This window comes from Haliotis rubra, unplaced genomic scaffold (genome assembly GCF_003918875.1).
Source record: "Haliotis rubra isolate DU_JTF1 unplaced genomic scaffold, ASM391887v1 Scf947, whole genome shotgun sequence".
In the NCBI taxonomy this organism is placed as follows: domain Eukaryota; kingdom Metazoa; phylum Mollusca; class Gastropoda; order Lepetellida; family Haliotidae; genus Haliotis; species Haliotis rubra.
Genome location: NW_025767687.1, coordinates 282203 through 298940, shown reverse-complemented (window position 1 = coordinate 298940; position 16738 = coordinate 282203). Strand labels below are relative to the sequence as shown.

Here is a 16738-nt window from a genome sequence, read left to right as displayed (position 1 = left end):
AAATGCTACATCTGTTGACACAGTTTAGTCCAAATGCTACATCTGTTGACACAGTTTAGTCCAAATGCTACATCTGTTGACACAGTTTAGTCCAAATGCTTCATCTGGTGACACAGTTTAGTCCAAATGCTTCATCTGGTGACACAGTTTAGTCCAAATGCTTCAAATGCTGCATCTGGTGACACAGTTTAGTCCAAATGCTGCATCTGGTGACACAGTTTAGTCCAAATGCTGCATCTGTTGACACAGTTTAGTCCAAATGCTACATCTGGTGATGCTACAGTTTAGTCATCTGACGACACAGTTTAGTCCAAATGCTGCATCTGGTGACACAGTTTAGTCCAAATGTTGCATCTGCTGACACAGTTTAGTCCAAATACTGCATCTGGTGACACAGTTTAGTCGAAATGCTACATCTGGTGACACAGTTTAGTCCAAATGCTGCATCGTGTGACACAGTTTAGTCCAAATGCTGCATCTGGTGACACAGTTTAGTCCAAATGCTTCATCTGTTGACACAGTTTAGTCCAAATGCTGCATCTGGTGACACAGTTTAGTCCAAATGCTGCATCTGGTGACACAGTTTAGTCCAAATGCTACATCTGGTGACACAGTTTAGTCCAAATGCTGCATCTGGTGACACAGTGTAGTCCAAATGCTGCATCTGGTGACACAGTTTAGTCCAAATGCTTCATCTGTTGACACAGTTTAGTCCAAATGCTTCATCTGTTGACACAGTACTGTCGACGTCCTCGGAAATATAAACCTTAACACGTCTCGCTTAATCTTTAGAAACATCAAAACATGCGTATTCTTAACCACGGAACTGTAACCACGCGTCTGTTTTTTGCTTTGTCAAGTTTGTGTTTGAAATCTCATATGCATGATTTATCTACACTGGCCCGAATGGCGAAACCTCAAGAGAGTATCGTTTCAGGTAAAAAGCCCCTTTAGAAGTTAAAACTGTAAAAGTTATTAAAAATCCTGAAAAATTCACTTGACACGTCAAAAAGGCCTCATTATACCATAGCCACCAACACACGCACACAACATACACAGGCAGATTGGCAGGCACCATGTGTCATCTGCAGTTTGTACTTCCGGTTTGGGTAGAACAGGGAAGTGTCACCTGCCCTTGGTTAACAGACCTAGGAACATTCGTCACCCCTTTCCATAACCTCCGAGAAGAGTCGCTATTCGGCTTGTCCCGGAATAACAGGAGTGGGTCACGGGATGAGTGAGTGAGTGAGTGAGTGAGTGAGTGAGTGAGTGACTTTAATTTTACGCCGCACGCAGTAATATTACAGCTATATGGCGGCGGTCTATAAATAATCGAGTCTGGACCAGACAACCCAGGAATCAACAGCATGAACATCGATCTATACAAATGGGAACCGATGACATGTGCCAACCCAGCTGCAGTCAGAGAGCCTGACCACCAGATCCCATTAGTCACCTCTTACGACAAGCATGGGTTACTGAAGATCAATTCTAGCCCGGACTTCACGGGTGGGTCACGAATGACCTAGGGACACCACACGCCATTACTCCCACTAACATATTCTCTCGAGTCACAGGAATAATAATATTGTACATTTTTTACGCTTAATCTTGACTTGATTAGTGGCGGTCCGATTAATTGAAATAATCGAAGATTGGTCGTAGTGACTAAACGACCAAGCAATCGATCATAATTTCTCATAATAGAACACAAACAATTTTCGAACACTTGTTTTCATTAACAATATTTTCCACATGGTTGGTTTTGTCTGTTACATTTTGTAAGCACTACAAGCTCGTTTCAAGTCACGATTGAATTTATCTTAAAGGCTCCAAGAAATTTATGTTCCAAACATACTAGTCATCCTTTACAGATGTGAAATTTTGCCAAAAAGCCCCAGAACTACATGTTTTTTTCCTTATTTATATGTGCATTAACAAATTTCATAAATGACGCTAATCAATTAATTTCGATGATTGATCGGTTGTAAAGAACCAATCATCAATTATGAGATTTTAACCAATTCCCAACACTATACGTGATGGAATAATTTTTTTATATAGGAATTTCGAACTTCGAATATCGCAAACTGCTCTAAGAGTTCCTTAAAGTTTGTTGTTTCCAAAGTTGACTGTAGTATATTCATTGTCAACAAGGCTTCTGTTCACTGTTATGCAAAACAGTTCCAAACTAACAAAACGAGAGTAATATATGATTCCGTGAGCCGAAGTCCACTAGATGACGTCATATCCTGCATGCCCACGTGGCGTTCGGACAATCGGGGACAATCACAGGAACGGAGCGCAGTCACAAACCTCATGCCCCTCGCACTGCCGTCTTCAGTAAACTCCTGCAACATTTTGTCACCTAGGTCTCCTTGCAAACATGGATGCTTCCTTACTTCCGTGACAACATCCGGGCACTCTGGTAGACATTCGCCATGTTTGAAGTCACAGTGTTTCAGTATCTGTGGACAAAACGAGATAGGGAGTGAATAGGTTAACACTCAGTTTTGAATGGTATTTACTTTATTTCAAATGTTCCTGAGAGGCGTGTTGAAACAAGTGATCAACATCATGAGCATCGATCTTGGCAATTGGGATACGATGACATGTGTCAACCAAGTCAGCGAACCTGACCACCCAATCTCGTTAGTCGCCTCTTAGGACAAACATGCGTTACTGAAGATCAATTCTATCCCGGATCTTTACGAGTCTTCACGGGATAGCAGAGACACTGCAATATCACTACGCCACTGGTCCCCGAGGAAATGAGAAAAGCCCACACGTTTTCTGAGAGCCCGGTTTCAATTTGTGGATGAAATACAAAAAAAAGTATAATTATTTTTTATAAATATACGTCTGTACATAAGCGGTCATAAGCATAAATAACCTTGTGGAAAATCTTCTGTGTTGCTGGATGTGTTAGATTCTTGAAACTTTGAACATGACAGCCACGGTAAAATCCGTCGTCGTCCACCATGCAAGAGTTGTAGTCGCCCCAGCCGTCGCAGTAGATGTTAGAGACGGCAGATTTTGGATAGAACATTAGCAAGGAGTAACACATTTCGTCATTCGTCCCCTCGCCCCAAACCGTCGTGACCCGACGGGAGACGGTGCGATACACGCAGGTGGTCTTGAAGACGTCCCCCGGTCGAACCTCCAGAGGAGGATCAAAACTACAACAGACACAAAATTATTGAATAGTTATATACCTAGACGCCATAGTATTCTGTCCATCCAATCTTATGCTTGTCTACATTCATCACTTGCACAGAGGAAAATGTTTCGACATGTTGTTAGAATTTGAGGGGCAGCGCTTTCGGGACTGTCGCCATCTCATGCGTGACCCACTCGTGTTATTCCGGGACAAGGTGTTAAGTAACCCATGCTGGTCGTAAGAGGCGACTGACGGGATGGGGTAGTCAGACTCGCTGACGTGGTAGACACATGTCATCGTACCCCAATTGTGTAGATCGATGTTCGGGATGTCAATCACTGGATTGTCTGGTCCAGATTCGATTATTTACAGACCGCCACCATATTGCTGGAATATTGCTGAGTGTGGCGTTAAGCAACAACGAAAGAAAGATGATCTGCGCTGAACCTGTGGACTGTGAATGTTTAAGGCAGGCGCATTGTCTCGTTTGGCGAACTCTCGTTATGACGCCTAAAATTGTCATTTTGATGCAAGTCTTTCTTTTCAAAAAAGTAGTATTTATCACTGTTTTGTTCACGGTTTCCTACAGATCATGGACTCACGTGTTAATTACGGGGTTGTCGTAGGTGTAGTAGGCTTCATTTGTCAGGTACTGTAATCTCTTCCCCTCCCGCAGGTGTTCAACGCTCTCAGAGATTCCTGAAATTTGTTATATTGTTATAGGATATTTATATAGCGCACATATCCAGGCAACTAGTGCATGATCAAGGCGCTGGTATTTTTTCCCTCGATCATTGGATGTCAATCTCAACGGCCCATCGCATTATCAATCTCAACTCCCCTGGGGAGTATACAACTCTTGCAGCCACTAGGCGCACCGAGTTATTGTGGCTTTCTCATCCTAACGAGGTACCCATTCACAGCTGGGTGGACTGGGACACATAGTCACAGTACTTTGTCCATGTTCACTGCACGTTGCTGTACCCGCAACTAGGTGTTTGCACGTATTCATGAGGCCACCATCTGGTCATATACCAACGGATTCGTGGTACTTTTAAGTGCACAGGGTTGTGTACTGTACACTAGGGGTTGTGACAACACTGAAAGAGTCTGCACACAAAGTTGACTACGAGGTTTTTACACCTGGTCACAGGTGGGCTCGATATCCCGACACCTCGACCTCGCTGGATCACTAGCCTGGCGCCTTAGCCAGCTCGCCCACCGGGTGAGTATAGAGTCATGCCCTGACGATGCAAGATGTGAGTATAGAGTCAATTATGACCTGACAGTGGACCATGTGAGTTTAGAGTCAATTATGACCTGATATAATTGGAAACAACAGGCGCATCGTTACATATTTCCTGAGGGACGGCGTGGTAGCCTTGTGGGTAACAGTCTCCTTCGGCTAGTGCCTTTCAGGGCTAAATGAAAGACTCACTGAAGGTGTGTCCTTCTACAAGAACATGCGTCTGTCGTTTCCATGACTACATTACAGGACTGGCTTTGAACTCAGTAGACATCTTCCTATTTCATAATAAAAAATAGGGCTTCGGGGTAGCCGCCCCACACATGGGTAAATATGTGGAGCCCATTCCTGGGGCCGGATTCACAAAATTTCTTAGAATTTTCTTAAGCCTTAAGAATTCTTAAGTCTGGTAAGAATTCTTAGTTTCCAAGAAACTTAAGCATAGAAACTAAGAAAATTCTTAGAAGTTTAGTGAATCCGGTCCCTGGTGTCCACGCGGTAATATTACTGGAATATTGCTAAAAGGGGCGTAAAACGTAACTCACTCACTCACTTACTATAACGGCCTTGCGTGACACTCGCATATTGTCGGCAAATTTCATCAAAGTACATGTCATAGTTGCTTGCGAAAATATAGTACCTAAATGCAAGATAATATGTTGTATTTGATAATGCTGATCAACGTAGGGAATTGAACCCGGAATTTGGAGTGCCGATGGAACGCTTTAACCACTATGCTACCCAACCGCCCCTCAGGATAAACAAACCTAATGATGCGCACGTAGTGATGTGGACAGTTGTTACCAACAGTGTCCCAGGGATAGGGATAGAGAGAATGTGTCTACAAAACTCCTCGCCACCACAATTATACGCCTATTTAACAAATATTTCACCAAAAATAGGCTTTACCCACATGGGAAATCGAACACGGGCGAGCGAACGTTTTAACCAGGACACTACCCAACATGATTGGGTTTAAACCTTTGAAACCATGTTGGAAGTCGAACCGGCGTAACAAGCTAACACTTCACTAACTAAGCTAACCGCAAAACCTAAGGGATGGTGGGATAGCCTTGTGGTTAAAGCGTTCGCTCATCAGGATGAAAACCCCGGTTCGATTCCCGTCATGGATACAATGTGTGTGTATCCCCGTCGTGGAATATTGCTAAAGCGGAGTAAAACTAAACTCACTCACTCACTCACTCATTGATACATACCCATGTAATGCATATGGTTGAGAGAGTTAGTGATGTATATAGGCCTGGAAAAACGGCGTTTTGTACACTCAGACGGGCAAGTTGACTGAACAACTATTTTCGACTGCCCTGGTGGTAACATCAGACGTTCCTGACCCGTCCACAGAATTCCTGCATCGTATTGGCGTAGTCGTGGTGTGTAGAAGATCTTTAACCCCGACGCGTCATGGTAGTCGTCGCGCATCTCGGGTTGTTCCAGTGCAGCTAAAACATATGAAGGTGATAATGTTAGATAATAAAAAAGTACAAGATATTAGTGAGTGAGAGTGAGTTTAGTTTTACGCCGCAGTCAGCAATATGGCGACGGTCTGTAAATAATCGAGTTTGGACCAGACAATCCAGTGATCAACATCATGAGCATCGATCTACGCAATTGGGATGCGATGACATGTGTCAAGCAAGTCAGCGAGCCTTACCACCCGATCCTGTACAGAATATTAGATACATCACGTTGTATTTAACGTCGGCTATTTTGTGCAACAACACAACACTGCCACTTAGAAAAATGTAAGCGCTATTATTCCGACTAACAGACTGGAGAGAAAAACACAGGCAGGTGACATGATATAGGTGAAACCTGAAGTTCTCAGTATTTTGGTGACGAGTGTCTGTGAGATAGTAGTAAAAATGTAAAATAATTCACTCGTATTGGCTGATTGCACCTTCGACACCTAACGGGTTCGAGATGGATACAGTTAGAATAATATCATCGATATTCGTATGGACGCATCAGGGTAAATGTCGCATTGATCATACATGGATACCTTGAATAAACATATGATTATCACCATAAAATTTCTAAAACGATCGAAGAGTATGTAAATATACATTCGTATCGACCTTGGTCGGTGGGGTAGCCGAGTGGTTAAAGCGTTCGTTCGTCACGTCGAAGACTCGGTTTCGATTCCCCATATGGGTACAGTGTGTGAAGCCCATTTCTGGTGTCCCTTTCGTGATATTGTTGGGATATTGCTAACAGCGGCTTAAAACCCAACTCACCTCCAGTAGCACCTTCTTGTAGCCGGAAGTACCGAGCCTGAAACCAGCCTCTCCTTGTACAGGCACTGACCAGCCAGGCCCACTGTCCACAAAACCAATGACGTCATTGTAACCCCGCTCCGCCATATAGCATTGGCGAGGATGGTGGATCTTAGGCACTGAGTTGAAATGACAAATACTTTATTTTTGTTAAAAAAAAAAAAGAACACACATAAACGAATTCCTGTAAAATATCTTATCTGGTTCAGACAATCCCATATCATAAGCAACGTCCCACATCCTCGGGGTACAAGGGGTTATTTTATTGAAATATAAAACGTCAATGCTAGAGAATGCTAGACACGACAAATCCCAATGCTCGTAAAAGCGATAAAGAATTACTGAAAATAATTGACACCAGATGTTAGCGATAGAAACGTTTGACAGTGACGACAGCGTAACAAGGATCAAGAAGAATACATACTATCACAGTAGACTACGTTTATAACGAATACGGTTATAACGAACTGACGGATATAACAAACTGACTTCTGGTCCCGGCCACTTGCCTTACATTTCAGTCGATATGCGTATAACGAGCTAAATTTACGATCCCATTGAGTTCGTTACATATGGAAGCGCTGAAGGGACCTGATGAAAAAAAATTTATCTTGAGCGCACAAGTTAGTATCTTGAGCGCTCAACTTCGTGTTTAACACCTAAAGGCATTAATGGAACGCACGTTTCCTTGACTGGTGGCTAAAATGTACAAACTTATATCCTTTTTGGAAGATTTCAAACGATGCAAAGTCGGTGTTTATGATGAGACTATGCAAAAGTATGCAAATGTATCATGAATATTGATAATGTTTATGTAAATGTTCATCGTCTATATTCTTGTCAATACTATTCTTTGTAACTGATTTTACTACTTTTTTGCTTTATTACATAAAGCAGGCCCAGGTATGTGTAATGTAATGATAAGAATTAAAACATAAACATGAGTAGGAGTTTATTGCAGGGATGAATAGTGGTTTTACTGCCTTCTAATATTGGTACAAAGTATTATGAACACTATAGCGTAAAGCTTGGATACGGCTTTATTATGTACATGTATATATAGTATTACATGACCATGAAACATGTAAAACTCATGTCTGATGTACTGAGTTTAATTCTGTACAATAGGTGTCGTGCCGGGAAGGCTTAAATTTATTTTTCAGATGTCCCGGGAAGGCTAAAATGTATATTTCGGATTTCCTGGGAGAGCTAATTTCCAAGGGAGTAGGGGAGTACCGCCAAAGCTAAAGATACGGAGCCGGAAAGCATAATCCATGTCGGGAGTAGAGAGATTTCTTTCCAAAACATTGTTATAGTAGAGTGTTTATCTTCTTCGCTTGTTTAGAACTTGAAGATGAAAGTAATTACAGGGGAATCACCATAAACAGTTGCTTTTCAAAACTCTTTACTTCGGTATTAACAGCGAGACTTGTCTCATGGTGTGAAATATACAACATCATCTCTGATGCTCACTATGCTTTCAAATCTGGTGGGCATCAGAGGTAGACTATGTAAATTTATCGTGTCTAATATGACACTGTGAAATCATGTGTTAAACACAATGGTGAGTTATCTGGCTTCTGTCTATGCTCCCTGGGTATTAAACAAGGGGGGTGTAATGTTACCGATTCTTTTCTCCCTATATCTTGAAGATATTGAAGTAGCACTACAGAAAAGTATCGACGCGGGATTGCTGCTTGACTATATTAACCATTTTATACTACTATTTACGGACGATATGGTGCGCATATCCGAATCACCTGGAGGTTTACAGCTATCACTTTATACGCTTTCCAATTATTGCACAGACTGAAGCCTTAACGTTAATGTAGACAAAAGAAAAAAAAGAAGGTTTTTCGTAAAGGAGGGAAGATTCGACCGGAGGAAATATAGTGTTGTCTTACACAGGCTCCTTTACACCAGCTTATAGAACTTTAGCAGACAAAGGTCGTAGAGCTATGAATGCTTTTCAGTTGTTAAAACTTTTCATTGAAAACCTTGTGTAACTATTCGACACTTTTGTTACCTCTACTATGATGTATGGTGAAGTATGGGGGTATTGTGAAATGTTCTGAATTTGGAATAATTCACAATTTCGTAGGCGTATTTTGCAGATCAGTGCCAAATCATCTACAGTTGCTGTATACGGCGAACTTGGGAGGTACCCTTTATATATAAAAAGGTATATCCGTGTGTTACGTTATTGGTTTAAGTTATTACACAGTGAAGCGTCACGATTTTAGTCTTCCCGGCCACGAACCGTACAATATCATATAACACTTCCTATTTATTTGATCCATTAGTATGTGCACGTATAGCACATATACCGACTTTATTTCTTACTAAAATACCATGTTCCCCGTTTTACTTCCTCCGTTTCAATCCCTTATGTATACGTATGTGTGTTGTAGTTTAATTAACATGTTTTAACAACAGAGGAAGTTGAAGAATAAACACGTCGATGAAGACGGTGTCTTGAGCGAAATTCAACGCCATCCGTGTCCAACACTATTAGCAACGAACGTACACTATCCTGTTTCACGATTAAACCGCATTGGATACATTTTTTTATGCATCCAACGAAAACCATGTCTTTGTCCAGATCGTCGAAGTTGTCCGCAATAAAGTCTGTAACATCAACGGGGGCTCGGTATATTACCCTCGTGGTAAAAGCATCCGCTCGTCACGCCGTCAACATATTCGAACCCCATGGGTACAACATGAAGTCCATTTCTGGTGTCCCCTCAAGATATTGCTGGAACTTGTGCGCTCAACATACCAACTTGGCGTAAAACATACCAACTTTATGCGCTCAATATATTAACTCATTCACTAACATACATCACGCCAATCATGGTATCTGGTTCGAAAGAGGGACATGCAACTCAGAATGCGCTTCAAGTGGCGTACTATACTATACCATGATTTTACAAGAAGATGTGTTATCTTTGTTTTGGAACCAAAGACTGAAATAATGAGTCAGCTCGCGTTTTCCGCTCCTGTGCTTCCTCATGAACTGCCTATGGACTTGTGCGCTCAACATATTAACTTGTGCGCTCAACATTTTAACTTATGCGCTCAATATATTAACTTGTGCACTCAACATACTAACTCGTGCGCTCAAACATACTAACTTGTGCGCTCAAGATGTTAACTTGTGCGCTCAAACATACTAACTTGTGCTCTCAACATACTTACTAGTGCGCTCAACATACTAACTTGTGCGCTCAACATACTAACTCGTGCGCTCAACATACTAACTTGTGCGCTCAAGATGTTAACTTGTGCGCTCAACATACTAACTCGTGCGCTCAACATACTAACTTGTGCGCTCAACATACTAACTTGTGCGCTCAATATATTAACTTGTGCACTCAACATACTAACTCGTGCGCTCAAGATCAATTTTATTTCATCAGGTCCCTTCAGTGCTTCCGTAGTTATAACCGTAGTGTACATACATTTTGTTTTATTTGTATATTTTACAACAGATAAACAGACAAGCGCAGTTCCTCTCTCCCACACTGACATACATTCCGGGCATATCCCGACGCGGCAAGGTCACAACGATTAACTGTTATGTGACATTTACTGTCAGGCCACCTACCCTCATCCCTACAGCCCATCAGTCGGATGTGGTGCATCACATGGATGTTGTCGATTACAGGCTCAGTCGCTATGAGATGATAATCTCGGTCAGCCGGTAGGTCAAAGGTCTGGCAGAAATAGTTCGTCTCCGTACTGGGAACCTTCATTCGAGGGAATCTTAATGTTCTCATTTGAACTTCTGCAATCGATCAAATTTGAAAATACAGCAAAACATGCTTAATCAGAATGATTAATATACAGGGCAAAAGATTTTTCATTTTCATAAAAATATCTTTTCATTCAAGTTCAAAATCTCTCTTGTTTTATTATGGAAATATAATTGCCCAAATGAAAACAGTGGGAAAAGTGTCACTATAATCTCCTCTGTACGAGCATGACTGTACCTTTAAACATTTCTTTATGAGCGAGTGAGTGAGTGAATTCAGTTTTATGCCACACTCAGCAATATTCCAGCTATATGGCGGCGGTCTGTAAATAATCGAGTCTGGACTAGACAATCCAGTGATCAACATCATGAGCATCGATCTACGCAAATGGGATGCAATGACATGTGTCAACCAAGTCAGCGAGCCTGACCACCCGATCCTGTTAGTCGCCTCTAACGACAATCATGGGTTACTAAAGATCAATATTCTAACCCGGATCTTCACGGTTTCTATGTTTATGAATCACTGTCAAGCACAATTGACACCAGGTGTTCCTGAGAAAGTGAATGTGGCGTCCGTCACAAACTCATAGAAAACAAGACTACTATTCACCTGAACAAATCTCAAAATAGAAAATTGCATAAAACATCAAATTTCGCTAACTTTGGAAATATCCTTATATCTAAATTTATATATATACTGTAATATTTACTATAAAACATTTTAAAAGTTTTACCGGCTTTGAACTTTGTAGTCCTGATCAGACGGGTTTGCGGCAGGAGTGGTATGACCTCGTAAACTGGCGGGCATTAACACATTTCCGTACTAGTAAAATCCAGTTAATATCCCTAAGGACCGCCACTACAGGGTTAAAGTACTGACTGACTGAGTTTGGTTTTACGCCGCTTTTAGCAATATTCCAGCATCATCACGGCGGGGACACCAGAAATCGATGTACCCATGTGGGGATTCGAACCCGGATCTTCGGCGTGACGAGCCAACGCTTTAACCATTAGGCTACCCCACCGCCCCCCCAGGGTTAAAGTACATGCGACAGTAATTTTAATCCGATATTACAATGTCTCTCGGAAAAAAGCACAATTGAGGAAGAAGAAAATATGATTAATGAGGTCAAGTTTAGTTAGAGGTGCTTTTACTTTCGTGTGAATGCGTGTGCGTGCGTGCGTGCGTGTATGTGAATGCGGTTCACTATTTTCTATTCACCTGGCTCTGAAGTTGCACTGCAGTTGAATTCCTCAGTCTCACACGACACCCAGCCATTGTCTGCACTACATTCTTGGCCTCCCCAAGGATCGCATATTCCTGGGCGAAAACTAACCTTTGTTCATGTCGTGACAATGCGGTTTCGGATCATGAGAGTAATTTCGGTGAATAACAAGTTACTTTCCTCGAGTGTAAACAAAAGCCCTTAATTGTTTACTCATTTTATTATCATTTCTCATCACAGACTTTTCTAAGGGATGATATGACATATACACAGCTCTGAAATTTCCTTTATATGTTTAAGCAACAGTCGCGTCTGGAATTAGATCAGTAAAATGTGTCTTGCTAATCTTTGTTTTGCTTTGACTCACTGACATGTCAACAGACATGTTTAATTTCAACATATAAAATATTTTTTTCCAAAAGCACCTACATTCTTTGAACAAAAATAATCACGTGTATGGATACATCTGATTTTTGTTATTCCATCATTTGCGAGTTACAACTGAAGTTGATCAATAAAATATGCAAAGAGTTCGTAATGATTAGTAAGGGGTGTTCGAAAATTACATTTGTCAATATCCTATCTATGATCCATACAAAGTATCATTTTCCCCACGTTTCATAAATATTACGAAAAAACTTGCAGAAGACAACCTGGGTGTGTTATCCCGGAAGTGACGTCGGGTATGTCTCCTTCCTTCCACACACATCCGGGATCTCCGAGTTCCTCGCCGTTTGTCCTTCCGTCATCATCGGAATCCATCTCACAGAAGGTTCGAGTCCACTGACAGGAAGAAGGTAGACGTTTAATGGTCACACTCTAATTATCTCGTACAAAATTCATATAGATGTCGGTTAACTTAAATAACGATACACTCGTATATACTCTCAAAATAGCGTTCTCGTTGATGACAATGAAGGGTACGTGGGTGAAAGGTCTTTTTCCATGCGATGGAAAATGAAAAAGAATAAACAACTTACGCTTTGAGCGGCAGCTAAAATGTCTAATCTAAACTGACAAAAGCGATACAGTTGTTAATAAACGCAAAAATGGCGTTTTCTTTAATGACAATGCAGAGCAAGCAAGTTGAAAGTCTGGCTCCAGGCGGTGAAAAATGAAATTGCAACTTACTCTCTGACCGGCAGCAAAAAAGTCCAAACCAAACTGATTTCTCTGCCCCGTTCCCTTGGGATTCCTGTGTCCCACCCCTGGCCACGTGTGGTGGAGTTTACAGGGATGGGGTACCTGGTCAGCATTTGGCAGCCTCTTCATGAACATCTGATAGGCCAGCGTCAAGCTGGCGTTCATTACCACCAGCATCAGAAACCTGAAGTGAGGGAGTAAGTGAATGGGGGTTTACGCCGCTTTTAGCAATATTCCAGCAGTATCACTGTGGGGGACATCAGAAATGGGCTTCTCCCATTTTACTCATGTGGGGAATCGAACCCGGGTCTTCGGCGTGACGAGCGAACGCTTTCACCACTAGGCTACCCCACCGCCCTAGGAACCTGAAGAGTATGTTGCAGATCATTTGCATTGTTTGTTTCTTTTTGCGTTTAACGTCGCAATATTCCAGCTATATGGAGGCGGTGTGGACAAGGCAGTCCAGTGATCAACAGCATGAGCATCGATCAACGCAGATGGAATGCGATGACATGTGTCAGCCAAGTCAGCGAGCCTGACCATCCGATCCTGTATGTGCCCTCTTAAGACAAGTATGGGTTGCTGAAGATAAATTCTAACTCTGATTTAATTAATAACGTAATTAAACCCTCATAAATTTTAAGATTCTGTTGTGCAACAGATTAATGGAGCTTCTAATAACATTATTAGCCCAGCGGATAAGTGATCAAATTGTGCACTCTGTGTTACAAGCATGAAATTTGGCATAATTGTGGCTTATACCCTTCTTATTAAATAAAGATCGAGAGGCCTTGCAGAATTTATATATTTTTCATAATTTGAAAATGGACCGAGTCTGCGAGGCTTTTGGTATTGAATTTGCAAAGAAATGATTAAAACATGTTAGATCACGGGGTGATCTCATACTTATTTTACTGATGCAGTCTATATGGCGGCCATTTTGAAAAATGGCCGGCAATTTTGAAAAATGGCCGGCAATTTTCCAATTTTCGGGTAATCATGATATATATTGACTTCCGTAGACCTAACAGTTAAAGATAAGAAAGCATGTATAGATGAAAAATGATCAGCTATGAATTTCCTACAATTTGATATATGACTTATGAGAATTGGAGAATTTTAAAAGAAGTTATGATGAAAATAGTAGAAAAAATGATTTATTTTTTCCAATTCCCCAAATAAATAAAAAATTTATGAAAAGTATAAAAAAATCTGCGAGGCCTCTCGATCTTTATTTAATAAGAAGGGTATAAGCTACAATCATGCCAAATTTCATGCTTGTAACACAAAGTGCACAATTCAGTAAAAAAACTACACTTATCCGCTGGGCTATATTATTTTTTCTACAGTAAACTAAATTTCGATTCAGAATCTGAAGAAACTTACGCGAATGTTAAAGAGAGGTGTACGACAAGGATGTCTTTTGCGACCACGAAAAAAGTAAACATGAATAAATTCCAGAAAAACCTGTTAGTATATTTATGAATGTGACCAAAATTATCTTTATACTCTCATGTAACGTGAGCGATTCAGTGGCCTGGGGTATGTGTGTGGTTAAAGCACTCGCTCGTCACGCCGAAGACCCGGGTTCGATTCCACACATTGACAAAATGTGTGAAGCCCACTTTGGGTGCCCCCTGCAGTTCGATCCCCTACATGGGTACAATGTGTGAAGCCAACAATTAGTGTCGTCCACCGTGATATTGCTGGAATATACTTCTTAGAAATATTCTGTGGCGATAAATCGTTTTCGTTTGCCATTTCAATTTTATTACTCTACCTTTCCACTATGCTTAGAGAAAAACAACAGGAAGTAACAGTACCTTAAGTGAGCCATCATGCATGAATTCCTGTCAGAAGACGGCTGCTGTGAAACCTATACTAGCAGACCACCTGGCAGTGGGGCAGTGCATCTGGTAGGGGACAGGAGGATGTTAGCGACCTAGTTATGGTTGATTTTGAGAATGGTGGCTGACCTTTAGAGACAAGTGGGGTTCCACAGCTGACGATGATACACCGCAATTACTGTCTACTGACTCGCTAAATGTTTTCAGAACAGAACAGAACAGAACATAATTTTATTCTCGTATATCATACAGAATGATATAGAGAACATACAATCGTTTATAATACAACAACAAGTGGAAATATTGGTTTAGAAATGACTATGAACAGTTTTAGCAAACAGTGATAGTTTCAATAGGAGTGGGGTATAATCTGATTTCATAAATGAGATGGATTTGTCCATACGTGGATTATTTCAAAAATGAGAGGGAAGTGGCTTCTTACGTTCAACGTGTTTTCAACGAGGCCATTTTGTATCATTCGAGACCAGCTCGTGTTATTCCGGGACAAGCCGAATACGTCTTGGAGCTTACGGAAAGAGGCGAGTGGTGACGATTGATTTTGTATCATTGGCGGTGATATCAACTGCTCATTCGCCACTACTCGCCTCTTTCCGTAACCTCGCTATTAGACTCGTCCCCTCCATTCGTCACTACTCGCCTCTTTCCGTAACCACGCTATTCGGCTTGTCACGGAATAACACGAGTTGGTCACGAATGATCCACTGCTATGCCTTATACTATCGGGAGGGCAGGTCGTACACTTTTCGCGAACACCTGGTGTTATCATTGATTTTCAGCGATCCATCCAGAGCCAATTTTACCGCCTTTTGTTCTCAATGTAATGGTTTCAGATAGTCAAGACTGGTTGTTATCTGTCATTGGTGTTCACAGGGGCAAAATAAAGTATATATAAACTGAGGTACAAAAGAAAGTACACACCCGGTGCTTTTGGATTACTTTACAAAAAGCGACGTAAATGTTTTGAAAAGAGTTTTTACAGTGATATATAGGTCACAGACTTTCCTAATATGTTGCCAAAACACCACAGATATCGTGCCCAATTGCGAAGTTGCCAGTCAAATCACAACTCTTTTCAAATAATCCCAAAACACCAGGTGTGTACTTTCTTTTGTTCGTCAGTTTATATAGATTTTGTTCTCTATGTAACTGAAAATTGAAAGAAATGTTAAATTCAAATTAACCATCACATATACATGTTCATGTATTTCAACAACGTCAATAACATCGCACAAAACTTGAACACAGCGAAAACAATGACGGGGCGGTGGGATAGCCTAGTGGTTAAAGCGTTGGCTCGTCACACCGAGGACCCGGGTTCGATTCCCCACATGGGTACATTGTGTGAAGCCCATTTCTGGTGTCCCCCCGCCGTGATGTTGCTGGAATATTGATAAAAGAGGCGTAAAACCAAACTCACTCACTCACTCACTCACTTGAGGCCAGAATTGAGTGTCCCATGTTCTTTTGATTGTGTGTAAGGCCTATTTCATGACAAATCTAGGGCAGTAGGTACAACGTTCCTGAACTTGTAAGGATTTTAAAAAATCACTTATTCAAGATAACAGTATGGACATACCCAGAAAAATTATTGTTGGAGTGAGTGAGTTTTACGCTGCTTTTGGTACTATTCCAGCAATATCGATGCAGGGGACACCAGAAGTGGGCTTCACACATTTTGTCAATGTGTGGAATCGAACCAGGGTCTTCGGCGTGACGAGCGAGTGCTTTAACCACTAATACCCCACCGCCCTGACTGTTGGGCAGTTTAAGTCATTCCTCCACGTCATTCAGTCTCATCATGCTTATGTCTGTATATTAAACTGATGAGGCTATTTCATGACTTTTCATTTCTATATATTTCAGCAGCACAAGATTCAGCCCGTGAAGACCCGGGTTAGAATTGATCTTCAGTAACCCATGCTTGTCGTAAGGGGCGACTAACGGGATCTGGTGGCCAGGCCCTGACTTGGTTGACACATGTCACCGGTTCCCAATTGCGCAAATCGATGCTCATGATGTCAATCACTGGGCTGTCTGGTCCGCT

General features: G+C 41.5%; 1 protein-coding gene across 1 annotated transcript; it reads right to left on the bottom strand.

The window, feature by feature from the left end:
* Positions 1-2041: 2041 nt before the first annotated feature.
* On the bottom strand, positions 2042-12895 carry LOC124264837 (MOXD1 homolog 1-like; the record flags this gene model as incomplete). The annotated part of the gene is given in 12 exon segments (XM_046699621.1): positions 2042-2468; positions 2894-3179; positions 3763-3859; positions 5624-5866; positions 6190-6196; positions 6662-6712; positions 6715-6819; positions 9282-9328; positions 10308-10487; positions 11680-11778; positions 12337-12466; positions 12815-12895. Coding segments are annotated over 12 exon segments (1623 nt in total), but the record flags the coding sequence as incomplete, so codon positions are not given.
* Between the last annotated feature and the right edge of the window lie 3843 nt (positions 12896-16738).